At 48.5% G+C, this 26654-nt stretch overlaps 3 protein-coding genes across 3 annotated transcripts; all 3 read left to right on the top strand.

Annotated features, from left to right (window-relative positions):
* The first annotated feature begins 9101 nt into the window (after nt 1–9101).
* On the top strand, nt 9102–11360 carry LOC131290750 (serine protease persephone-like). Its single transcript, XM_058319921.1, has 4 exons — nt 9102–9383; nt 9843–10312; nt 10389–10572; nt 10635–11360. Exons 1-4 carry the CDS (start codon nt 9305–9307, stop codon nt 10979–10981), a joined length of 1080 nt encoding a protein of 359 aa, XP_058175904.1. The 5' UTR covers nt 9102–9304; the 3' UTR covers nt 10982–11360.
* A 1372-nt stretch (nt 11361–12732) lies between these two features.
* Nucleotides 12733–14236, top strand: LOC131290955 (serine protease Hayan-like). Its single transcript, XM_058320146.1, has 3 exons — nt 12733–13046; nt 13131–13302; nt 13423–14236. The coding sequence occupies exons 1-3, from the start codon at nt 12929–12931 to the stop codon at nt 14234–14236; spliced, it is 1104 nt and encodes a 367-aa protein (XP_058176129.1). The 5' UTR covers nt 12733–12928.
* A 7818-nt stretch (nt 14237–22054) lies between these two features.
* LOC131290421 (monocarboxylate transporter 12) lies at nt 22055–25776 on the top strand. The gene is made up of 5 exons (XM_058319574.1): nt 22055–22214; nt 23859–23978; nt 24059–24654; nt 24692–25541; nt 25613–25776. The coding sequence occupies exons 1-5, from the start codon at nt 22055–22057 to the stop codon at nt 25774–25776; spliced, it is 1890 nt and encodes a 629-aa protein (XP_058175557.1).
* The last annotated feature ends 878 nt before the right edge of the window (nt 25777–26654 follow it).

The following is a 26654-nucleotide window of genomic DNA, read 5'->3' as shown; positions in this document are numbered from 1 at the left end:
GTGTGCCAGAGCGCAGAGTCATGTAGGTTGATGCATCCGTCAGTCCGCAAATATTATAACATTACCCTCTGCGAGTTTATCGGACATGAGTCGTTCGTGTGCTGTCCTAAGAATTTAACAGGGATAGAGCTTGCAACTAAACTGTCCAAGAGCGTCCCAAGCGTGCATAAACTAACGGAACACATCATAAACGGCCAGCCGGTTGATTTACCATTCATCGCGGCACTTGGGAATAAACTGAAAAACCAAGGATCAAATGAAACTTCATATAAATGGCATTGCGGTAGCAATCTGATCACTCCAAGTTTTCTGCTGACGGCAGCACATTGTGTATTACAAAATAATACAAAATATATCGCAAGAATGGGACACTCTGACGTACTCTCCCGTCAGTATCGCCAGATAAAGGTGAGAAATTGGCAATGAAGGTGTAGGATTTGGAACTGAGGCAAACGTTCGCTTATCGTATTCAATTTTGCTTTTCTGCAGTACATAATCAAGCATCCCGAATACCGTTCCTTTTTGAGGCAAAACGACATCGCATTGGCAAAGGTGAATAAACCTTTCGTACTTGAGCAAAAGGTAAACCTGGTTTGCCTTCCCACCAGCCTAGAGGACAAAGACAACATACTGGAGCTGCATATAGCAGGCTGGGGGTCCACGGAGAATAGGAAAAACTCAGTAAAGCTCTTGTGGGCAAATGTTACCACTGTACCGATAGGCAAATGCAAAGAAGCGTACGGTCGATTGCCTCCAGGAAGAACCAAAGTAATTCCAGACCAGCACTACTGTGCTATCGGAAACAACGGGACACACATCAGCGACGCCTGTTTGGGTGACTCAGGTGGGCCACTGTTCACCATCGCCAACATATCCGGTACACTGAAATACCAGCTGATCGGTATCATTTCGCGTGGCATAAACTGTGGATCGCCAACCCCTGCAGTGTACGTTCGAGTTGCGTCCTACTTGGACTGGATAGCGTCGCAATTTCAACTGGAACTTTTAACAACCACTGGTTGACTTAAAGTACAAGCATTTAATTAGTTCTGCCAACATAATCCACACCTAATTTTACATTCTTGCACCAATGCATAACGCAAACAGTGCCTAAAAGGTCAATCAAAAAGATACATCGATTGTATGAAAGGAACGATTCCCAAACACAACTCTAGAACTGCTCACCAGCGTCAACATCACCGGTATACTGAAGTAGCAGCTCTCAAAGTAGCAGAGGATTGCGGCTTACCTGTGCGAAGACTGTCAGCGTAGGACCCAATGTAACTAATTTTACATCCCGGTCCCAAAGCATACAACTTCAACAACCTCTTTAATGCGCGGATGCTACTATAACCTAGAGTTCACTTTAAATGGAACACATTTACTCATTAAAATAAAGCAAAGCAAGCAACAAAAACGCAAACTTTCTGGCAGCTTTTGCTTGTTACCAATAAAGTATAAGAAATGTTAAAACATAAATACAATCAGTGCCAAAGTTTACCCTTAAAGACCATTATAAAATGGTCGGTTAGAAAATCGGCAAGGGCAGCTTTGCTATTGGCCAGTTTGTTGGAAATTTACAAACGAACAAACATAGTATAATATCATTTTTACTGTATTTAGAAAGATACTGGACTGATTGTTGTGCGACCGTGTGAAGGTGGACTTTGCTTTCTTCGCAGACTTAAATTAATATTTAACAATTAACGTTTTTAGGTTCCACCGAGCTTTGTCGAATTGGATTTTTGTACTGGAATCTGACAGTTTCTTGAAACAATGACACAGAATGCTGGAATTTCGTTTGCAATCAGTGAATTAATTAATGCGTGCAGCATAGCCAGACGCTGTTTTCGAAGAACAATGACGTTATGTGTCTGCTGGAGCCGGTTTTTCGTCTCAAACTTCTTCTTAATGCAGCTTTATGTGTCTGTGTGATAGGAAAGAAGCAGCAGATAGAGCAGAGGTTGGCAAACTTTTTTTTTCGTTGCGCCATTTAGCCGAATAAAATTGCAACTAGAAGAAAACCCACAGTCATGTGCATTTGCATATTTTTTTTCGAATTTTACTTTGCTTTAGAATTGTCTTGACGAAATTGGCAATCTTTAAAAAACGAAGAATGCATACTGGTATCAATTTATTATGTGTTTTACAACCAAGCAATCATGTGGAGTGCAACATGAAATTAGCATAAAGCGAGTGGAATGGATTATGAGTGTTATTTGCAGTTGTTAAAATGATGCTGGCGAGCCAAACTTTGCCGACCTCTGTGATGGAGAGTAAACGATACCAAGAGAGTGGGACTGATAGGAAAAGCGTGGAAGAACGAGCATGTAAACGAGGTCTTCGAAACCGCGCAGACCACAGCAAAACAAAGCTGAAGGAACTAGGAGGAGCGAATTTTGTTGGTTCTAAGAATCTGCCGACGCACTGAACACTTCGTTCGACCAGTTGTTGGAGGGACGGATTGTCGTCAAGTTGTGTATGTTTCAGTTCTTCATCCTTTCCTTACTGGGAGTTCGCAAGGAAGTGCTCAGTATCTTGTTGGTAGTGAAACCGGATGTCAGTGTGCGTGTCTTTATGTGTGTACTCTAGGGCTTCAAGAACGGCTACTAATCAAGGAATAAGAATCCGGCGATAGTCAGTGGTGGTCATGTTTCCAACCGGCTGTGCTGCGATTGCTGGAAGCTGCAAGAGGGTGCAGATCGTACTCACACTCGCCCTCACCTTCTGCGTAGTGCAAGGATTCATAGAGGAAAAGTTTGGTGGGTATAGTGCAAAGAAACATTCTCCACCATCGTCTTATCCCATGTTCTGCTGACCTGTAGTACCTGGTTGATTTCGTCCTCACGATCACTATTCAGAAGGTGACCCGTGCACGCTTGAGTCTGGTGCGGAGGGTGTATGTCAGAGGGCAGAGTCGTGCAGCTGGTTGGGACAGGCAGTCCGCAAACATCAGACGATTGTCCACTGTGGGTTCGATCGGGAAGTACCGATCGTGTGTTGTGCAAAGATAGGCTCTACGTAAGTCGCTCACCGTCTGAAGCGTTGCTAGCCCCGTCAACTCAACTCTACACTATTCCCATTCCGTTCTCCTTAGAGGCCCTTCAGAGCTGGCCATAAAAGCATGCAAGAACATCGAAGGCGTCTATTCATCGCTAGCCTATCACATTCTGGGCGGTATAGAGGCGAAAGATGGTGAAATACCATTCATTGCGGCGCTCGGCTTTCCACGGGACAACGCGGGACCGAACGAAAGTCCTTACGTATGGCGTTGCGGGAGCAGTCTGATTACTCCCAGCTTTCTGCTTACGGCAGCACACTGTGTCCAGCACGAGCCGCCAAAGGTGGCAAGGATGGGAACGCTCAACTTGCTTGCTTCGGAACGAACGGACGCCATACAGGATCGCAGTGTGAAAGTTAGCAAGAGCAACAGGTCACAGGCATTGGCATAAGGTTAAAGGCTCGCTTATCATTCTCGTTTTCGCTCTCTGGCAGCACATCATCCCGCACCCTAGCTACGATCGGCCCAAAAGGTACAACGACATCGCTCTGATAGAGGTGGAGAGTAGCTTCCAATTCGAGTCGACAGTGAAGCCGGTGTGCCTCACCACTAGCCTTGCAGACAGGGACGTAAACGAGCACCTGCGAGCAGCTGGTTGGGGTATGACTGAGTTACGCGCGCAATCACCAGAAGCACTGCTTGTGACGAATCTGACGACGGTGTCGGTTGGTAAGTGTCGGGAACAGTACGACGCTTTGAAGCAAGTCAAACGTCGGGCACTGCCGAACGGCATTCGCTTCTCGCAATACTGCGCCGTCGGTGTATCCACCAGTGAAATCGACCGCTCCGACACCTGCGAGGGTGACTCAGGCGGGCCACTTTATTACATCGAGAACAGCGACGGCGAGCAGAAATACTTCCTACTTGGAGTCATCTCTTTCGGTCTGAACTGTGGCTCGAGTCTGCCATCCGTGTACACTCGGGTTGCGTTCTATCTGGACTGGATAGCGACTCACGTTTGGCCAGAGGGAGTCGTCAGTAAACGATAGGTTGCAAGGCGGTCTAGTAGCATCATCGTTGTCAGCTGGTATTCTCTTAGTCATTCGATAAAGTAAAACTATCTGCCAGAATACAGAATAAGTGGGTTGGACATAGGATGGAAATTTACAACAACAGAGTTGTCCTAGGCTCACAGTGTTCGTAAGACCATGAACTAGAGCCTATACTGGCAAATTGACGAAATAAAGACGAAGCAAACAAAATGAAATGTTAACGGTTACTGTGAAACTTTCATCAAATGTAGTGAATGCAACAAATTAGCTGTACGTACTTCTACTATAGTGACATCGTGTTAAAAAATCATGATTCTGCTCGGTTGTTGCACATCCGAGACGGTCCAATGAACCTGGTCCAAATCCGATCGATCAAGCGTTTGAAGAGGCATCACGAGCAAGGTTAAACTAAAACGAAATATCGTACAGCCTCGCGAGCATCGCCGTTCACGATCCGCAGCGACGGATGACCGGGCAGCATCGCGGGTGACAATTTCTGGTCCATCCCAACCAGCCTTTAATGGGTTCCATTTGAAAATTGAGCATCGCAGAGAAAACTCCATACAAAAAAAAACAGCTCTCTCGGACTTAGCCGATTTTTACGATGCCACACTCGATGATTGCCGTCCGCAGATGCCGCGATAGTGGCGGAGACCCGTCGCTCGCGGACTTAGCCAAATTTTTCGATCCCGCTCTCGAACATAGCCCGCCGCAGATGCCGCGATAGCAAAGGAGCGTCCTTTTTGTGCGATCGAACGAGCGCGACGATGTGCGTGCGGATGTTTTTTCCCGTTCGTACGGCGCATCTCACACGCAGAGTGATTTTGACACATCGAAGTAAACAAAGCAGCACGGTAAGTTCGCTAAAGTTTTTCGCTGATAATTACATATTATTTCTACATTTCAGCTGTTATAGGTTAATATTTCGGTTCATCAATCAACATTCAACCATTTAACATACGATTCTGACCAGTTCGCGTCTTATTTTAACCACCGGAGGGCGATGGATCCTGTACAGTGAAAACGTAAACAATCAGGTAAGCAGTGAAGTGAAAGTGTTTCGGCATTAGAAATAGTCTATAATCATAACATTTCTAACATTACTATTCACCATCATCAGAGCAAACTTTTGTCGAATTGGTGGTTACATCAAGTGTTCACGGATATGCTTTAGGATTAAACTGGTTGAAAAGAGAAAGGGCTTGTATTTTTCGATTATCGAATGCATTGCTGTAGGACCGGCATTGAAAATAAGGTGAAGTAATGCCGAAGCAATCAAACCGATCATGCAAGTGTGTTGTTTTCAAGAATGTTAATTAACGTTTAATCAATGTTCTGTTTTTACAGCACCAAAAGCAGTGCCCTGTTTCTTGACAGAATATTAACGACATCAAGGGCGTAAACAATTGATTCGTCCAGATAGTTCTACACGTTTTCGAAACTATTTATGGAATCATCAGTTCATATCAGGTAAAGTATGAAGTGTTTGTCATGAAATAGTTCCCGATGTGTTCACATAACTGAATTACGTCATTTCAGCAGCACGGGTAGCGGATAGTAAAGCGTGAATGTTTTGCTTGCGCGGTAGGATTTGCTGTGCAATCAGCTGAGATTTGCAGGAAAAATGATTGTCTCGAAATAGCCAGTTAACATCGTGTGACTAATTCAATGTTTTCTGTTCTTTCATCTACACTTGCTTCTTTCAGTGGTGCTTTCCGACCACACTTCAGTTTCAGAATGTGCTAAAAATCAGGCGTTGCGTGTTCAGAGCCCCAAAATCAAAGGCGAATGACATAGAAGACAGTCTAAATCCTTTAGAAAAGGTACAAACAAGTGTGTTTGGATAGGTTCGGTTTCAGGCTGTCCTTGCAGTAGGCGCCGACGCGTGCAATCAGGGGATCAGAGCCGAGCGATGTGTCGAATTATCTATAGGTCATAGATTCAAAAAGTCGCTGCTATGGAGCATGTGCATTTCCGCAGTATTCACCTAGGCGAAAATCAGCATGTGCCCGAACAGCAATCGGCTGTGTACCTCATCGAAACCTCATCGGCAATTGCAGAGAGATATCCGCGGAAGAATCCGTGGCCTGTAGATACCTGCTTTAGGTAGAAGTAAATCCGCCCGTGCCTCCAGATTCTCCGTAGCACGATTTTGAGCAATACACGCACGTCAAGCACATCACGGAAAAAGCCACCAGGGTAGTATCCACGATAATTTGCATCTAGGTATCGGATATTGCGCTAATGTGAAAAGAATATGCTTCTGTGTTGATGAAGGTGAATATCGGATGAAAATAATTGGTAATGAACATATATTTATAGATATTATATTTTTTCTTCGCTTTCAGCAGCAAAAAAAGCAGCTTTTTTGTATTCGAGATAATTAGAAGAAATTACAAGCAACGGATTACCGTTGTAAACTATACAGGTAAGCTATCTATTTAAAGATAAATTAAACAGCAGCTACACACATGCCGTGAAGTAGTTCATAGCATTTTTTGGGTTGTAATTAATAATATTTTTGATACGTTGTAGATCATTTGCCGTACATAAGACCAGCACCTCTTAGATGCGTGTTTCGACAAGGAAGAAGAAGATCTTAGCTTCCTCAACTAAATTTCTAGTGATTCGGATCATCATCATAGAAGGTACGACAAGCAATTAATTAGTAAGCTCATATTTTATTATGTTAGGACTTAAAATCTTCATAACACGGAACGGAATATTTGGCGAGATATGGTATTCCATAGCATACCATTAAAAAGAACAGTCTTCTTTAGTTTCGTGGCCAAATATGTGCTATTGGTATTCATTCATTTGTTTTAATCTGCATGTTGTTTAATGCATACCTATCATATCTCAAAGATTTATTATCATTTTGTAAAAAATTGATATCATTTACAATGTATATTGCTAAGCAATATGTAATTTAATAACCGTGTTTAGTTAATATCATAATTAATTAGAATCAATCGTCTTTAGTTGATATCGTAAACATTTAGAATCAAAAGATTTACATCATTACATTAAATTTGGGTATGAATAACAATGTATGTTGCTAAAAAAAATGTAATTTAATAACCGTGTTTAGTTAATATCCCAAACATTTAGTATCAAATCTGCTATGTTGATATCATCAACCAAAAATATTAACTCGTTAATGCTTTTCACGGGAATAGTTATTTATTTATGTTTTTTTTCTTATATTTCATTTCAGATTTATTATTTCATCCCACGTTGTAAACATTGAGAACTACCAGCGAAGAAAATGGTAAATAAAAAGAAAAATAAACTGAAATTATTTTCGTTCAACGTATTTATTCGGCGCACGGGCTGTGACGTCACAGCCAAGCGTCGGAGTGAAAGAAACAAATACACCGCGGGGAAAAGTAACTCAAGGCCCTGGGGTGCTCGCGCGCTCACCACTGAAATAGCCCGCGAAGACGCTGCTATCGCGGGGAGTTGTCGCTGTCGGCTATTATTTGCAGATAGCCGGCTATAACCCGCTCAACTCGAGTTTATAGCATTCAAATGGGTAGTTGGGATGGAATCCCCACGGGCGCACATTGTGAGTTCTATCCATCTCTTCCCCTGTCGCGACTATTCTCTTTCTCATGTGATCCGCTGTCGAATGGGCGATAAAGAAGGAAGAGGGAGGGAGCGGTTGGGTGGGGGGGGGGGGGGGAGGGGGAGGTATTGCCCTCCGTGTGGGAAGTCGCGGGGAATGCCCTTGGATGCGCGAAACTTACAAATCGAACTGAAGAGCATGAGAGATAAGCGCGATCCGCGTATGTTTGGGCTCCACATAATTCTGAGAGCGAGCTTCTTTTATCCCTTGGATGGATTGGAGGCTCAACCGCAATGCAAAGATTCCAACATTATGTCGAATTTTAGAGCATTCGGTGAACCAGAATTTAGTGTAAATGGTTTCTAAATGGTAAATGGTATTTCGCCGTTCCCTTTTAAAAACAATTGTCATGACAATAATCACATAGTGAGATTTTAAAATTTCTTATGGGTATTTTTATGCACACACCACAGCTTGTGCATTAAATTATACCGCGTCAAACATAAAGAACTATGTCAGCATATTTTTTGTGGCGCAAAGTAAGCCCCGAATCATGATGTTTGTCCTTCGTGACGCTAGCTCCTAAATCCAGACAATTTTCCTCTGAACATTTTTACGCCATCATCGAATGTAGCGATTTGAGGTGAAATCGTTTGAGACTTTTGACGCTGCGCAGCGAAGGGTTCCTCTCGGAGATTCCAATCGATCTTTCATTGCCATGAGGAAGCTGGGTATAGTTATCAAACGAGCTTTTGGATCCGGGGCCAATAAATTTCGAGCCAAAAACCGGTAGAGATCCTCACGCAGGGTGTATGCATTTGTGTGTGTGTTTACCACTGGAGCGGTTGGGACGGGTAGGGAATGTGGGTGGGAGAAAGGGGGGGGGGACTGTTTGTGTGTGTGTGTGTGAGTGAGTGAGTGAGACAGAGAGAGACAAAGAGAGGGACAGCGAAAGGCAGAGTTGATTGCTGCAGCGCTGCGTGTTTTGCCGGAGCAGGGTCAGCCCGTTAAGAATCCGTTAGTCGCATTTGTGAGCTAAGTCCACACGGCTCGTCCAGCGCGCAGGCCGTCGAGGACATCACGTAGTTCTGGACGGATGAGAGTGTAATCGTTTCGTCGAATCCGCGAAATACCTGAACGCAGCACACGACACAGGGCCGCGCTTACAGTGGTACAAGTGTCGCACGCGATCCCATAGCAAGGAAGCGGTGGACCGCTTCAAAAAGGCCGTTACGAAGACACGCGTGCCGTGCGGTGTTGTGCGTACGCGTGTCCGCTGAGTCCGCGGAGTCTGTAGCTGTGCACGGTACGGCCGTCGAGTCAACGGCGATGCTACAGCGGATCCTCTGACAGCTCGAGGTGTTATCGCTTGCATCACGCAACCATACGGCGAACGGTCGAACCCGACCAGGGGTTTAGAGTACTAAAACAAAAAGAGAAGGCAACCTGAAAGAGAGAGAGAGAGAGTGAGACACTCTACGAACCATCGTCCGCAGCATCCAGCATCTGCTCTTGAATCCCGTACCGCTTCGCTCGCACCTGATCGAGCGGTCAAGCAGTCACTTCCATCGGCGCATCCTCAACGTTTCCTACAATCGTTCGTCGAATTCAAAACAAACGATCAACCAAACCCAAGCGACCATCAACCAACCGGTTCCGGAACGAATCCAATCGGACGGAAGAATGGACCACGTCAAGCTGGCGCTCTTGTTCGTTACGTCTGCCCTAGCGCTCCAGGGTTCCTCCGGGCAGACACTTTACAGTAAGTAGACACCATCCAAAGAAGTTCACTGACATTTAGCTTTCAATTTTTGTACCCCGTCCGTCCCGCTCCGAGTTGACAAATTCAGGTCGTTGGCCAACGTTCCGGTTGTGATGGAAAAACCCACATGAACCGTGGATCGTAAATTCGCGCAAATTCCTGCTCCCTCGGCCAGCCAATCCCAATGGAAGCCAAATGAAGCTTGTGTCGAAGATAACCTGCAGCATGACCTTAAGTTAACCAAAACAACAAAAACTGACCCAGCGATTCGATTTGGCGAACTTTCAGCGAGCGAATCTGGAAGCCGATAGCAAAACGGGGAAAACGAAGCTCGCCGATACGTTCTCTTATTGCTGTTGTGTTCTACTGCGGGGGAAATGTTAGAAGAAAATGGTACAGCTTTGCATCGACTGATGGTTCATTGTTGTTCTTTGTTTTTTTTTTTTTTTGTTTCCCTAGAGGACGATGCGTGTGAGCTGCGTGACGGAAAGCCCGGCATCTGCACGGTCGTGACCGATTGTCCCTGGTTTCTGGAGCACATCGTCAAGAATCGACGCTTCGCCGATCGCGTTTCATGCGGTTTCGAGGGCGCGGATGAGATAATTTGCTGCAAGACGAACAAGACCGTCCAACCGCCCGGTGTGCAGTCGCGGCTTGCCTGCGAGAAGGTGCCGAAGTACAACGAGCGCATCACCTTTCACATCATCGAGGGTGAGGAGGCGAGCGAGGGCGAGTTCCCGTTCATGGCCGCCCTCGGCTACCCGACGGACGACGGCAACGTGAGCTACCGGTGCGGGGCCAGTCTAATCTCGAGCGACTTCCTGCTGACCGCCGCCCACTGCATCCCCTCGAACGACCGGCCGACGGTGGCCATCCTCGGTACCAACAATCTGGCTCCGGAAAACAACGGCGTCGTGGTTCCGTTGAAGGTGAGCTGCGCCGTTGGCTTGCGGTGGCAGGCACCCTTACAAACTCTCACGCAAACACGTTTCTTACCGGTTGCAGGCCTTCTTTCCGCATCCGGAGTACCGATCGAGCCGAAACTACCACGACATCGCGCTGGTACAGCTCGAGCGGCACATCGAGAACGAACCGGACGTGAATCCGATCTGCCTGAACGACGACCTGGACGATCTGCCCGAGTCGACTGTCCTAACGGCCGAAGGTTTCGGCATAATCGACCTCGATCGTAAGTCTTGGAAAGCCTTCCCCAACGGATCAACGGACGCAAATCGCTCGCTTCTTCCGCAGGTAACCTCCGGTCGAACCATCTGATGAAGGTCAATCTGACGACGGTGGCTTGGCCAAAGTGCAACCAAAGCTTCGCCGACGCCAACCTGCTGAAGAACAATCGCAAGCTGGCGCAGGGCATCGTGCAGACGCAGTACTGTGCCACGGGGCGTGAGAACGACGTGACGAAGGTGGTGGGCGACACGTGCCAGGGCGATTCCGGCGGGCCACTGCAGATTCTGGACAACGGCAAGTACAAGCTGATCGGCGTCACCTCGTTCGGCAACGGGTGCGGCAGCAACACGCCCAGCGTTTCGACGCGCGTCGCGGCCTACATCGACTGGATCGAGAGTGTCGTGTGGGCATGAGCGGATGCGTGGATGTGTTGTAGCATGTTTTTTTTTCTATTTTCGCTCGAACAAAACTTACGGCACTTGCTGCGAAGAAATGTTAGAAATCTCAATTCCTGCACTTAAGAGCATCCAGCATTTGCAGCAAGAGCATACCAATACTCAATTAATACAAGCACTCAAAGGTGGCAAAAGGTGTGCAATGCAAGAACAGTGAGGTCTCTCGCCACATTGCATCTCTGAGAAGGAAAATCAACAACAAACAAATCTAGCCAATTTTAAAATGCCACCCGGAAGGGTCAAGGACAATCGGTGTTTTGTTACCCCGTCGGCGCGTGAGTCATACATTCATCGGAGCTTCGTTGATGCAAAAATCTATAATAAAAAAAAGTAGAGATAATGCAACTAAAGAGAAATGCTTCGCGAATGCACATTTCTTCCACAGCATTCCAGGATAGGTATGTTGCTGATCGTTGCGGCCGCTCACTGTTAAGGTCACCCATGTATCGTCAATTCCGCTATAATGTGAGTATTCTCAACATAGCATCGGATCGGAATCTGATCGTAAAGGTAGGTTATTTCTAGTTTCCTGTATGTATACATATTTCTACGCGCACGTGTGTGTACGTGTGAGTTTTGAAACTCGCATTTAACAGGCGTTAAGTAGTGAAGAAGGACCCTACCCTGCGTGCGTGACATTGAATCCGAATCGGGTGCTCGGGGAAACCCGTCCTCTCTCGCAATGTAAGTTTGCTGTCGTATATCGCCAGTCGATCGCCCAAAAACCAGTCCTGCCGGAGACAGGTCGGGAATTAACGGTGGCGCGACTGCTCGGTGCCACCGGCCCAGTCCCAGGGTTTCTCCGCGTCTGTCCGGGCGTGAGTCACACATTCCGGTCCAAATTTCCGGCTCCGACTTGCTGCCCTTTTCTGCAATCTTCATTAATGCGCATCGCTGGACTTTCCGTGCCCCATTATACTGTCTCTGCTATGCTACCTGCAACACACACGTACACAGACACACACGCCCACAAGCGCTGGCTTAATGTATGTGCATCCGATGTTCGGAAAGCATGGTGCGCTTGAAGCATGTAAACAGGTGAATCTGGCATTTAAACCTTTCAGTAAACTTTAATATGCAAAATTTTACTTTACAATTTTATGTTTGACCTTTATTATAACTGGTTTAATATGTTACCTTTGTTTTGCTTCCGTTTTCGTTGCGAGGATCGAGGAAATTGTGGGTATAACCAATGACATATCAAACGGACATTCATTTAAAACACGCGTTAATAATTCAAAAGCACCTCTTTACAGAACGGTATGGACTCTTTGAATTGTCGCTCGTTTCGATGGCTTTCAGCCCACTGTGCTTGCGGAAATGGAATGGTACACGGCTACAAGCAAACGGAACGTGCACAGCAAGATCCGCACGATTAGGTCCTCTGTGAGGCCGGGAAGGAGGAAGCGCATCCAGTGCGCTGCTGTTCTCTTCTCCGTAAACATAGCATCTTTTAGCAGGTTGCATCATTCAACGTTTCTTCGCGATCAACCTTCGATTGGCCAGCCACGCCTGCGACGCACTTCGGCGATCGTGTGGAAGTATTTGTGTCCAGAATGCCCTTGCAAAATGTGAAACCTCCCTTCACGCTGTCCCTTCTAAACCTATTTTCAAAGAGCGACGCCTCTCTCTCCCTCACTCTCTTGGCGTAGTGAGCTCTCTTGCTGACTAGATGTAGCCAGCGAGTTTATTTGTTTACAGCATACACGTCGGGCATCGGCTCGACCAAATTTGGCCTTCAGCCGCGTCGCGAGTCGCAGTGTTACCGCGACTTTGGGGCAACGAACTGTCAACTGATCCACCGATCCTCGGCTGGGAAGCTGCCGATTTGTTTTGACGTTGCCGAAGCCCGCACCGTGTGACAGCTGTGCACTGCTGTTGCAAACGAGAAGAGCCAGCAACGCAATGTACGTTTTCGACCGCACGCCCTGGCTGCTGTTGCTCGCGTTCGCCAGCCACTGGATGCTGGTGCCGCTGGCGACCGCCGACACAATCGTGCACGAGCCGCCAGATTCCGGATTCGGTAAGTAGCACGATTCCTGCCCCATTCACTTGCGGCCCCCTAACGGTGCTCCTCTCGTTCCCCTTCCCCCATGACACACGGCAGAAGGCGACCCGTGCAAACTGCACGATGGCTCGCTCGGCGTTTGCCGTCCAGCAAACCAGTGCTCCTGGCTGATGGCGAAAAGTAAAACGCCCGAAGATCTGATCACTTGCTCGTTCAACATGTCGCTTCCGATCATATGCTGTATGCACGAGTTCGACAACACCCGGACCATGTAAGTCGTGTGTGTGAGTGTGTGTGTGTGTGGGTGTTTGTGCTTGTAGAGAGGCAGTGATTGTAACTCAATGTTCGCCTTTTTTCTGGGAATCATCTCCTGCTTCCACGGTTTCCGCAGCACCCCGGCGAAGCGCATCAGTGAGGCACAGTGTGACCAGTTTCCCAAGAGCAGCAACCTGGCGGACCACATCATCCACGGTGCCGATGCGCAGTTCGGCGAGTTTCCGCACATGGCCGCACTTGCGTACAACGTGTCGAACGCGATCACCTTCAGCTGCGGCTCGTCGCTCATCGCGCCTCGCTTCTTGCTGACCGCGGCCCATTGCGTGACCGGGGTCCTCTTCGCCCGGCTCGGCGTCCTCGAGCTGCAGCCGAAGGTTATCGTCGACACACCGATCGACATTGCGATCCGGAATACCACCCGCCACCCGGGCTACAACCCCGTGACGGTCAGCAACGATATCGCACTCCTCGAGCTGGAGGAGGAAGTGCCCGCCAATCTACCGTACGCCCACCCGGCCTGCTTGTTCATGAACACCACGGGTGAGCTGCTCGGTCCGGACGTGCCACTGTCCGTGCAGGGCTGGGGTTCCGTACAGGTGGGCGACACCAATCAACCGCGGCTGCAGAAAGCAACGGTGAACCTTGTCGACAGGGAGGCCTGTCAGCGCAAGCAGGTGCCAAACCGCCGCAACAGGGACGGGCTGCATCCGACGCAAATCTGTGCGCTCGGGCGTGACACCAACGATACCATCGCCGACACCTGCGTCGGGGATTCCGGTGGTCCGCTCGAGCTGATAGTCGACGGGCGCCACTACCTCGTTGGGATCATTTCCGCCGGTTACGCGTGCGGTACAACCATACCCGGCATCTACACCGATATCGCGCCTTACATAGACTGGATCGAGTCCATCGTGTGGCCGCAGCAGTAACCCCTCCGCGCTATGCTGTGCCGTGCTGTGAAATACGACGCAGCACTGTGTACTAACCATCGGCACAGTCGCTTAGAAGCGGAGTTACCCTTTTTACCTTTTTCTGCCCTCGGAGGTGATCACAGAAGCATCGCTTTGAGCATCGCCTGGTAGCACGTTTGTGTTACATTATTGATCTTCTGTGATAGGCTCACTCAACTAAAGACGCCCAAACCTGTTGCAAAACCTTTTTGATTGAAATCTTCTGGATGGATGAGCTCCTCAAAGCCACTCCGAGCATTGCTGTAATTGTGTAGCATGCATATTTTCTAATAACCAAACCCGATCGTTTGCAACTCAAAAGTGGTACATAGATTGACACATGTACCACGACCCTTTCCCACCCCGCTGATCATATATACAGTACATTTCCGATATGGATCGCTCATATGGGTAAACCCTGCTGGTATTTTAAAATTCTTAACTCCTCATGAAAGGTTTGGAAAGTTTCAACCCACTCCTCTGCCGATGCTGTCTCGGCATTTAAACGAATGTGTTATAACGCTAAATAGTCTAAGATGTTTTCAAAAAATAAACCTAAAATACCTAGTGGTAAACGTGACATATAATTATGGCTTCCAGCAAAAGTCGGTAAAAAATAAACAAAAACAAGACACGAGATCCATTTGATGACAATCTTAACTACACGTAGAGGGTGGCATAGAGCAAACTAAGCAGTTGCCTTGTACTTTTCGATACTCTACTCGCAACCAGTCCCGGGCAGATCATTACACATTTGTAAAAGCTTCATATATTTTTTATCATTCAAAAAAACCACACTGGTTTATATTTGGAAGAATAAGTTCAATTAGTCACGACGTGTATGATGTTAAAGGCCTTCAACTTATTATTAATCCGATGATGACTACAAATTCAATGTAGCAACATCAATGTTCCATCGGGAGGTAAATATCAAAACATGCGCTCCCGGTTCTATTTTTGACAACCCGCGGTGTGTTTTGCCCTTCCTTCCAATGTGCACAAAAGTTCCTCTCGCGCGTCCCGAGCTGAGGTTGGAGATTTAAGAAGCCGGCGATTGAAAGCGGTTGCGCCTAACAGAAATAGCCATTCTTATTGACACCATCCGCACTACGCTAAGCCGCGCCACCCGATCCGGTCCCCCTTGCCGCACAGTGTATTGAACCACGGAGCAGAGCAACAAGTTGTTGCCAGCGGTCGCCATTTTGCAACGTTTTCTTCGCCTTTTCCTCGCCCGCAAACGACACAAAAACTGCTACTGGTTCTGGGCAAGCGAAACACGTTGCGTGTCGCTTTCCCGTCCCCGCCAGTTTTTCCAGCTGCACTTTCGTTGGCATCTCTTTCTACTTTTCCTTTGTGAAAGTTTCCGATTGTTCTGATCTCGACTGCGACGCGGTTGGTATTTGCCCGCGAAGGTACGCGTGTCGCACACGTTCGTCGAGCGGCTCGTGCCGGATGGGAAAACAGGTGCAAAGGAGGAACCCTTGAACCCCCCTTTTAGAAGCCCTCCGGCGTAGCCCACGCGTCCCGCGTTGGAGCACGAGCACGAGGGGGCAGAACAGGGCGCATGCCGGGTACCGTCGCCAGATCTCGTCGGTTTCCGGGAGCGCTGTGCGCCAGTCGCAGCGCATTCCGGTTGCGGCCAGCACGTGTTAATGCGGCAGATGAAGTGGAAACACTGCCGGTAAAAAACGTTACTCGCGGCGTGGAGAGGGGGGGGGGGTTCCGAAAACCTCAGCAGTGCGCTAGTTAAAAACCCCTTTGGCACCAGTGTCCACCATGTGCTAGGTGAACCGAGCCTCGGAACGATCTCAATGCGTCCCCCTTTGACGTAGAAAGTAAGTAAACGGTGGCCAACGTTCGGCTGCCAGCCGAAGCGAAACCAAACATAAAACGAGAAAATCAGCTGGCCGATGCCGATGTGTGCCGGTTTTACCGCAACAGCGTTTTTCGCAATCGATTGCAACCTTGACTCCGATTCTCGGGTAGTAAAGTTTGTTCCCCGGAGCGGGCGCGCTCAGTCGGCAACGTGCGGCCGTGCTGGCCCCTCGCGTACTCCAGTGAAGCCCGAGCTTGGGGAACGACGAAGCGGTGAGTGGGTGGTGGTTGGTTAAATAAATAATCAAACCGTTGAGTTTTGTTGTGTGCCTTTGAAAACCAGGGATGAACAGCAGGGCATGCAACCTAAATAGTAAACAAAGCAGTTTGATTGACATGCTTTGAAAGTTTAAATGATTTTGGGTGAAACCAATGTCATATAACAATTCAGTGGTAAAGATATGTTTGTATTCTCGCCAAGTTGCAATAACATTTGCCTCACCAGTGCTGTTCTTAAAAACCATCCTCTTTTGGATGTATTCTCCCTCGGTGTATAATATTGAGTCACAATTTTGCTGTACCAAAGCATGTTAGTGTGTAATTCGTAAAAAAAACGTTAGGCGATGGAGGCGCCTGGTGGTGATGGAGATGATGCGGCGTTTAACTAAACTTATGGGATACATCGGTACATTGGTACATTGATTTCTCTTTTGTTTTAAAATAATTTCCATCAATCAATCAACCGGGAAATAGTTTTATTACGCTCATTTTTTCGACGCTCGACTCGAATGCCCACAGCATAATGGAGGCGCCTGGTAAGGGATACAATTTCAAAGCACCCTATTTAATTGTCAACATCATTCTTGGTTTATCAGTCGAATTTCGGATGGTCTTTTCGAAGACATTAAGTTCAGAAGCTAATTTACACATATAGTGTGCTGTCGAAAGCCTTCGACCTCTTCTTAGAGAGTGGTCTCCAGCCAGAAATTTGACCAGAAAGTTTCCAGTACGACTCGAGGAAAACACTTAAGTGTTTGAGAATATATTGGACACGATGTACAATGTGTGTGATTATTCTCTATTTTCTTTATCGAATGGCGTTTGTTCGTGACTTTATTATATTGCTAAATTCATTTTGTTCTGTCATGTGACCGGAAACGAATCATTGCCTGTATTTCGCGAACCGTTCGTGAAAGAGAGAGCTTCTATAGGACTCCCAATACTACTGCGACTCCAAAACAGACCCGCTGGATCTGTGCTAAAGCATTTGCTCATCGATTGCTAGATTGATTTTCGAATGCCCTTGCTTACAACGGCTTCGCTTGGCTCGTGACGGTTTCAAGATACTGGGGTTTCGGTTTTGTTTATGATGGCAACATTGCCAACTTCCCTCTCCTCGATAGTAATAAACCAACCTCCGGCCGCAACGTGCGGCAGATTTCGAAATAGCGTGTTTCTCAACAAATCAAACTGTGTTGGTGGAAATCACGAATTGCAAAACACTCCGCCGGGCCGCCTCCAAACGATGTGGCTTGGTTTGGGTTTCGGTGTACGGCACGACACGCGGTATTTGCTCTGGGTTTTGATGGGAACACTGTGTTGTTCCCTTATGACAAATTATCGCACCCTCCCAAAACCCAAAATAAAAAAGGTATTGACAGAGTAAACCTCGGGGACACGGGGAGTTGGGATTGAGTGATGATTTCGTTGGGTGAATGTGTGTGTGTGTGTTGGTTGGGTTTTTTGGGGTACTGGCCGATTCGAGTGATGTTGCCGATGTTGAGATAGCGCATTTCGTAGCCCAGCACGCGCTGGCTGAGTCTCGCTCACATCGGCCGGCAGTCAGTCCAAGGAAGTCGGAGGCGCCACGTGGTTCCGTACGCTACGCTCTGTGTGCGTGCGCGTGTGTGTCCGTTTTCTGTGCAGAATAATCAAAACAACATGTCACTTGTATGGCCGGCATGGCAAATGGTTGCCACGCGTGTCGGGAATCGGGAAAAATGTTGTGAAAACAAGCGGATGGGGGAAGAAAATGCGCAGACGCTTGCGCACCACGTGGCCAGGAAAGCTAAATTAAGCATACGCTGGCCGATGTTTCAGTATGTCGCATCACGCGGACGGCGGCGCGCGTGCCTTACCGACTCGAACGCCCACTCCTCGCAGTGGACTGTCATCTGGCAATGTCATCTAGCAACTGGCCGCAGCCTCATCAACCCCTGCAAGCGTGAGACATCGGTCGGATCTCTGACTGGACCGGTTCAGAATTCGGCAGAACGATGCTCAACCGAACCGCAGCCTGCGATCAACGTTGAACAAGTCGGGTACAAACTCGCACGGCGCCTATTGACCTAACTGGGATAGCGCTTGGTGATAAGTGATAAGCACCGATTACGTGCGCTTTCGTGTGGTGGTGTGTACAGTATAGGCATTCGTTTTATCAATAAGATAACAAGCGAGCGTTACTGGCCGCTTCGGTACTTCATTCATCGAAGGCTGATCGTTAGCCGACATAAGTGGTCTTACGCTACACACCCTGCGGCATAAGTACCGAGCTACAGGCAACCTCTTTCTATATGGAATTCTGTTAATCAGGAAACATAAGGTGTCAGATGTGAGTGAGAGTGTTGAAAGCCATTCTCAGGGTTGAACGTGTCAACAGACCTCTAGACGGCTTCCAAATGCCTCAAGCCACATCTAAGCCCAGACAGTTGTCAAGACGACGGCATGGTACATTCACGGATTCACGTGATAAAATCTATATCATCTCAATGGTTGGATCTCGCGCATTTATCTTCACGAGCAGATGAGGAACATTCCCGTCGTTTAGATAAGCGGGTGGCTAGGCTCCCTTCTTGAACCACGTTGCTTTCGCCTATCTTCCTAACCGTGTTTGCTGCTGATCATCAGCTGACTTAGTGTTGTTGGTTTATGTTAGAGATTTCCGGCCGCAATCTACAGACGGAACACGTTCTCCCAAGAGGAAGGCAAAACGCAAACAGGGGTTGTCGCCCGTCGGCACTATCATCATAAACCGTCTGTCAGCTTTGCATTTGTTTGCAATGGTGCCAGACGCTACCCGCGGGCCATGTCTGTTGTTGCTTAGAACAATTTTCGACGTCCTATAAAACTGCGTCCGATGGTTGAAAGCAGGAGGCTTACCGTTGTAGCTCGGAACGAAAGAGACCCGAGAGTCCTGTGGGATTTGAGTCCTCCGATTTGTAGTTTCCATTGCCTCGTTGTTGGCTATTTAATCTCCAAATTACTTTTTTACTTTGATTACTTTTTAATTTGTAAGCAAAGCTGAGTTGCAAAGATTGCCTTGTTGAATTGAAGTATAGCTGCATCGCCTCGATCGAGCTTGGGGTGGACAGGGTGAAAGTGAAAAGCAAACTATAAACCTCTTTTCCCACAAATTACTCCTCCCCTCCCATCCCTTTTCCGTTTCTATCATTCGTTGATCTTATATTTCTAGTGCGTGTTGCAGCAAAGGACAAGGCGACAAGGGAATCTAGCAAAGTAGAGTATAAAAAAAAGGCCGCCGGAACGACAAAATCGGCGACAAAGCTCGCGGAACGCATTCTACGTTGCAGCGTTTATTTTCAGCATCGCCGGCACAAAGATACGTACGTTACAGTTTACAGCCTACTGTTTGGTGGCGGGTTTCTACTGCGCTTCAAGACGGTGCGCTATTTTTACCCCGTCCCTTTAACGATATACACAGCCGATACCACCTTGTTGCTGCACCTTCCGTCGGCGACGTCCAGAGGGTGGCCGCCTGCAAAACAAACCAGGCCAACCACGCTCGGTAGTTTCGTTTTCTAGGGCCCAAGCGCACAGGCCAACATCCACGAGCAGTACGCAATGTGCGCTTCTTGACTCACCCCGTCCGTATAGTGCAAGGCTGAAGTCCTCCTTAGCCTCCCTCCCGTCGCGTCTAGTTTTTTTTTTTTTTTTTTCTACATCTCCGCTCGATCTTTGGCCAGCACGAGGCACTGTGAAGGCTCTTCCGTGTTGCCTTGCACTCTAGCTGCTGAACTGTGACAATCTGTGCCCGGGAACTGGGGTGAAGACTACCAGAGCATGGTCCTAATCAGCTCTCTAACCAAGCAAAAACTAACCGACGCTTCAGAACTGAGTTGCTAGATAAAGTAGATTGAGTGCTGAGTTTAAAGTATTCAAAAACATCGACAAGCAATCAATTGTTTTCCTAAAGCGTCGATCATCAAAAACATGTTGTTCGGGACATCTCGTTTGAACACATCATACGTTGCGTTGAACGTCGGTGGCTATATGTAGCTATCCAATCCAACATTTCGCAGATAGTGTACTACCACGGTTCCTCATCTCTAATTGTCGACCAAACTCGCTCCCGAAGCGTGTACCTTTTTGGAACAAGTAGCGTCGTATATACGAACAAGTAGGAAATCTACTATCCTACGTCAAGCTGAAAGAGAAAGTGGTTCAACTGTGCGCCGGCTAATATATCTTAGTGATCGATCGATAGTGGTAGTGATCGGTTGAGCACGTACCGCACCATTCCGTCCACCTCCTCGGCCCTCACGCTTGGATCGTGTTGCAAGCCGCCGCACTCGCACGCTCGCTGTACGCTGTACGTAGTGATAAGGAACGAAATAGGCTGTTGGGGTGGTAATCATCGCGTAGTCGCTGCTCGGTTCTGCACCCGTTCGGTTGTTCGCCGAAACTCTCGTCGATCAGGCAAGTGTGCGATAGTGGCGCTGACTGGGCTGTCGGTTTGTGTCTCCAGGCTGCGAATCCTATGGCCAGATCGTCCGCGACCGTATAGTTCTTAGTTTCCACGAGTTTCCTGCTTCGTTTCTATAACTGGAATCAGAAGATAGAGTGGATGCTGCACTTTGTCTCGCTTTCTATTTCTCTTCCGATCAACCCTTAAATCTACGCGTGGTACAATCAACTCGTGGTGCATTTTTCCTTGGCAACATATCCAAGCAACCCTCAATTCACCAAACCTTGTCGACACATGGCCGTGAGTCATGGTTCGATGTGCGCCTTCCATCATTGTCCATTATAGACAACGAAAGTGACTGGCGCATCCATGTTATTCGATTTGTGGCAGTGTTTCTTTATTATACTCACGGGATGTCTTTATTCAAAGAGACAGAAATAACAGTTTGATTGCATTACAAACCAGGAAGAAAGAGTAAAACTCTCCGCCTGTGCTCTGGATATTGCTTGCCAGTAAATATCCTGCCTTCTTTCAGCATACTGGACGGATAAACTGCAGAGTAGAATAAGAAGTGTTGCCGAGCGCATCTGGGTGATTTCAATACCACGTGGGTGAGTGAGGAATACAGGTGACTACTGTCAGCCTCAGCTCTCCAGCACGATTTACAGCGACAGATAAGCGACGCACTTCCAGGCGTGTTCAGAAGCCCCGTCCGCATGTGATGAAATTGAAATAAGGGCCGATTAATCTTTCGCAAGGCCGCCGTTGCCCGATAGTGTTTGAAGATTTTGATTACTGAAGACATTCTTGGCGTATGTGGTCAACAATCGTTTTGAGTGGTATACGATTATGTGGAGAGCAGTAGCAGACATCTGTCGGCTGTAATTTGCTGTTGTTTGGTACTTCGATGCTTTAAAGTGTTTTGAACATCCATCGAACCTCGTCCATAAAATTGGGTTGAAAGTGTCGGTCAATCTTTAGCGGTTCAATGCCATGACTTCTGTGGTCTACTAGCATGAGCACCTTCTAATCTTCACTCAAATAGGTTTAATTTCGTTCTCTATCTTCATACAGATGTGTGCCATCGGCGAAACCGTCTATACAGTAACCTAATAGGTTCATTCAGTTAATGTGGTAGAGTACTTCCGTGGTTATTATACTTTAGATAGAGATTCAACTATAACGACAAAGCGAGAGAAAGGGAGAGAAAGAGAGAAAGTAGGAGAGGAAACAGAGACTGAGCACACGCAGGACCGCAGCTTGTCGATCTGCCAAATATGACACACGGACCACCGGCGAGCCGCAAGCGGCAACAGCAGCAGATCAACACCGACATCGAGCAGAGCGTCGTAGAGGCGGAAAGCGGACTTCCGACGCCCCCGGATGGGGGATGGGGTTGGATGGTGGTGTTGGCTTCCTTCAGTATTCATATCATCAGTAAGTACACCCGGGGCCTCCGGGCCACTTAGGCATACGTAGTAGACCCTCGTCCATAGCGACAGCGTGCGGCACCCTTGGCGCTAATCATCGGCTATTGGTGCTGCCTCGAAACCCACGTGGTAAACAATGCACTGTCAATAACAGATCAATCAAACTGCGCTCCTCATCGGCGTACAGAAACGGGTCACTTATTAGCTAGATAAAGCCCTCAGCTCCAACTGAACCTCAGCTCCATTTGGTAGGCGTCAAATAGATGGTGATCGATTAGCGTAAGCTATGCCATGGCACTCCAATTACCCCGCTCCCCTCATCGTAGACTTATTGTGCCTTTTGATAGCCATTATCCGAGGGACATGTGCCTATATAACCAACCAGCTAGGCGATGATAAGATCGATTACACTCATTTTCGGAATGTATGACATAACTGACGCAATCGGCCTGTTCGGAGATCCTGTGAATACATCACACATCAGTGGTTAATAGAGGTAACTTTCTTTCTGCATATTGCAGACAGGCCAGATGAGCTAGGACACAAGGAGAAAAACAGCTGAACTCGTGAACATCTACTCCGGTTTTGCTCGACAGCAAAGTAAATGGAATATCGCACGTTGTTTACTTGTCGACACATTTTTTTTATCACGGCTCGCCCACACATTTCGCATGCATCAACAACAAACAGTAACATGAGTCTTAATAAGTGCGATATGTCTCTGACACTGCAATGCACATTGACTCACTCTCATGTCACCATTCCTTGGATTGCTTTGTCGCTTGTAGGAACGCATATTAATAGCCGATCTTTGTTCGCTTCTTGATCCGAGGCTTTGTCCCCGGTTGGTGAGTAAGCAGCGTACTTTGTACCGTACCAAGGACGCCAACCCTCGCGATGTTCCCGCAGGCCTGTATAGGCTGGTGAGATACAGTGAATTTGATTAGTCGGCTGATTTTGATTACACGGTCCGACCGCGACCGGCGACAAGTTGTTAATGGGCGCATGATATGCAATCGCTGGATCTATCGATCAGGTTCACACACCGCGCACGAGGTTATGCAGGAAGGTTAGCCGCTGTTACGCTTCCAAGCGGCCGAACTGCGTTCGAGCTCTTGCCCACCCAGTGCTGGCAAGAAGTGCTGACGAGCGTATTTATGACTTCGAGGGCGTCGACAAATCAATTTGTGGTGTTTACCCGTACTTGGCACCTAGCAAAGGGCACGGGATGAGATATAGCAACGTTGCACTAGAACACGACAAAAACAACGGATAAGAGTTTGGTAAACACTGCTGATAAGCCACCTCTGGTCGGACCACCGAGTGCAGACATTGTAAAACACGGACGCACTTGGCGGGTCGATCGGTTCCTACGATATGTTTTGAAGATGAACCTAACTAGTTTATTTTTATTAGCAGCCAGCTTTGAAGTTCATATGGCTGGCTAAGCACGGGTGGTACAACGGTTGGTAAACACGAGATGTGCGTTATCAAAATCGACCACAAGAACTTGGAAAAGGGAGCTGTACAGAGCAATCGCGAGGAGGAGGGTCTACGAATTGTACGATGTGTAACATTGATTGACGCCTAGACTGGCAACAACATCCGTGAATGTACTCAAAGCAGGGTGTGGATGTTTCCTCTTTTACAGCTGATGGCCTTACGTACTCGTTCGGTATATTCTACACGGAGTTTTTAACGTACTTCAACGAAGGGAAAGGCTACACGGCCTGGATCGCGTCGATCCTGGTAGGAGTGACACTATGCTCGGGTAAGTCCAGCACCGTATGGGTGGGTCTGCTGCGCAACTCCTCACCTTTGCACACATGTTCTGACTCACTCCCCATGTAGGACCCATCTCATCGTCGCTGGTGAACCGGTACGGCTGCCGGGCGGTGACGATAGCGGGTGCGTTGCTGGCCGCTGCCTCGCTGGCTGTCAGCAGCTACGCCACCAGCGTCTTCATGCTGTTCATTACGATCGGCTTTGGCACCGGGATGGGCCTGGGGCTCATCTACCTGCCCGCCATCGTCAGCGTGACGATGTACTTCGAAAGACTGAGATCGCTGGCAACCGGCATCGCCGTGTGCGGCTCCGGGCTCGGTACGTCCATCTTCGCCCCGCTAACCGAGGCGCTAATCAAGCGGCTCGAGTGGCAGGGGGCACTGCAGGCGATCGGTGCCATCGTGCTGATCTGCGTGCTGTTCGGGTTGATGTTCCGCCCGTTGACGCACGAGTCAGCCGCTGCTGCTGCGGTAGCCGTTGCTGGCAAACAGGATGAGGCAACGGTGCCAGCATTGCAACATTCCAGCACTGGCAGACCGGCATCGCCAGCAAAGCAAACCACACACCAGAGCGGCGAGGGTGCCCTGAAGCGATCCAACAGCCACGGCGACATGGACATTCCGAAGATCGACCTTAATGCGGTAGGTCTGCCAACGAAATCTGTAAGAATGCGCTGTAACTCTCTCTTTATCTCCACAGAATGGTCACTCTATCAGTGGCCACAACCTGGACGCGGATCGCAAGCTTCTGCCGGTGGATGAAACGAAGCGGCTGGGACTCAGCCAGCCCCTGCTGACAGCTCCGCTCACCGATCAGCAGCTCCAGGCGACTACGATGCAGGGCGCGATGAAGCGAGCCGAAAGTGGCACCATGTACCGCAAGGACGCCCTGTACACCGGTTCCGTCCACAACATCGCATCGCGTCACACGTCGCAGGCGAACCTGTCGGTGTACGAAAAGGGCAGCTACGGGTCGGTGCAGGGCAACGGCACGGGAACTCAGCTGGGCGGCCAGGACGCGACCGAGCAGTGCCTCGGGTGCATCCCCTGCTCGAAGGAGACGTGCGACACGTTCCGCGAGATGATGAACTTCTCCATCCTGAAGGACCCGATCTTCATCGTCTTCACCGTGTCGAACTTCCTGACGAGCGTCGGCTTCAACGTGCCGTACGTGTATCTGGCGGCGCAGGCGCAGGTCCTCGGCATCGACACCAAGAACGCGTCCTACCTGCTCGGCATCATCGGCATCGCCAACACCGTCGGCCGCATCGTGCTCGGCTATGTGTCCGACAAGACGTGGGTCAACCGGCTGTGGGTGTACAACTGGTCGCTCGCGATCTGCGGCATCGCGACCGGCCTGTCCGTCTTCTGTCGCGACTTCTACTGGCTCGCGGTCTACTCGGCCGTGTTCGGCTTCACCATCGGTGCCTACGTCGGCCTCACCTCCGTCATCCTGGTCGACCTGCTCGGTCTGGAGAAGCTGACGAACGCGTTTGGCCTGCTGCTGCTCTTCCAGGGCATCGCCTCCTTCGTAGGACCTCCGATCGCAGGTGAGACGGTTACCCCCCCCACTCAGTCCGCCCTACTTGCCCGTTTCACTTACTCTTTCCCCCTTGCACAGGCTGGCTGTACGACTACACGCTCTCCTACGGGCCAGGTTTCATCATGGCCGGCACAACGATCGCCATCAGCGGCGCGATGCTATTCGCCATCCCCTCGATCCAGCGATACCTTGACCGAAAGCGCTCCCCCGTCGCCCTGCCCGGCGGTATTCCCATGGAGTAGCGACCAACCCGCGCGCGCGCGTTCGTGTGTGTGTGTGTGTGTGTGCTTCCATCCCGGGGTTTTGGCTTCTTTTGTTTTGGTTTTTCCTACGTTAAGTTTTCCACGATTTCCGTGCCATCGTTGCCATCTCTGGGCGGCCATTCGTTTCGTCCCGGCCCAGCTGTAGGGTTACACCAATTATATTTACCTCATCTTTTAAAGCAGTAACACCATTAGCGGTAAGCAACGATTAAGGATAGGAGCACCGTTAGCTAGGACACGTTTTCTAATTACATATCCACTAAGATGCGCGACACGGTCGATAAGAATTTTGTTGAATTTTTTTTTATAACTTTTTTCAAAATATACTGTACATGAGGCTGATTCTAATTATTCGATGGCAGTTTCTTACCATCCGTAAGTATCCTTCCGTTCCCATTGTGTGTCCTTTAATTGAAATTTTTAAATTACGGTTCCTACTCACTGTCATCAACGCCATCTAGCGGAATTTTAATGTAAGCTAACGTTTAAAGGGTCGAAGGGAGATCGTTATTTTTTCCGTTTTAAAAATCGTTGATTCGCATTCGCCAATACGTACGCTCTTGCGGAAAAACTTCGTGATTTTCTTTCGAGCTGCGTATCAAAATAGTTCGGTTTGATTTGAATTTGATTTCACTTTATTGAATGCTGGTCGGAAAACCCAAACGATTGCATTGCGCTTCGACCGACGAATCTCGGCGCACGATATCAAACGTGTGTAATTGTGTCTGTTTTTGTGTGTTTTGTCCACTGTGATGATGTGAAAAATCACTAGGGAAGTAATGTGAGAAAAGGTTGACGTTAAAAACCGCGTTACGCGCCGCGAATGCTGGCCGCCGAAGCTTACGATTTGAAAAAGG

The sequence above is a fragment of the Anopheles ziemanni genome, chromosome X (genome assembly GCF_943734765.1).
Source record: "Anopheles ziemanni chromosome X, idAnoZiCoDA_A2_x.2, whole genome shotgun sequence".
NCBI lineage: Eukaryota > Metazoa > Arthropoda > Insecta > Diptera > Culicidae > Anopheles > Anopheles ziemanni.
This window is presented reverse-complemented; position numbering and strand designations above follow the sequence as displayed.

Excerpts from the sequence above, each read along its gene's own strand:
- LOC131290750 (XM_058319921.1), top strand. The coding sequence starts at position 9,305 with ATGGACCACGTCAAGCTGGCGCTCTTGTTCGTTACGTCTGCCCTAGCG. Across the intron at positions 10,313-10,388 it reads GCGTCGTGGTTCCGTTGAAG|GCCTTCTTTCCGCATCCGGA; the intron begins GTGAGCTGCGCC and ends TACCGGTTGCAG. Across the intron at positions 10,573-10,634 it reads CGGCATAATCGACCTCGATC|GTAACCTCCGGTCGAACCAT; the intron begins GTAAGTCTTGGA and ends CTTCTTCCGCAG.
- LOC131290955 (XM_058320146.1), top strand. The coding sequence starts at position 12,929 with ATGTACGTTTTCGACCGCACGCCCTGGCTGCTGTTGCTCGCGTTCGCC. Across the intron at positions 13,047-13,130 it reads GCCGCCAGATTCCGGATTCG|AAGGCGACCCGTGCAAACTG; the intron begins GTAAGTAGCACG and ends GACACACGGCAG. Across the intron at positions 13,303-13,422 it reads TTCGACAACACCCGGACCAT|CACCCCGGCGAAGCGCATCA; the intron begins GTAAGTCGTGTG and ends CGGTTTCCGCAG.
- LOC131290421 (XM_058319574.1), top strand. The coding sequence starts at position 22,055 with ATGACACACGGACCACCGGCGAGCCGCAAGCGGCAACAGCAGCAGATC. Across the intron at positions 23,979-24,058 it reads AGGAGTGACACTATGCTCGG|GACCCATCTCATCGTCGCTG; the intron begins GTAAGTCCAGCA and ends CTCCCCATGTAG. Across the intron at positions 24,655-24,691 it reads TAGGTCTGCCAACGAAATCT|AATGGTCACTCTATCAGTGG; the intron begins GTAAGAATGCGC and ends TTATCTCCACAG.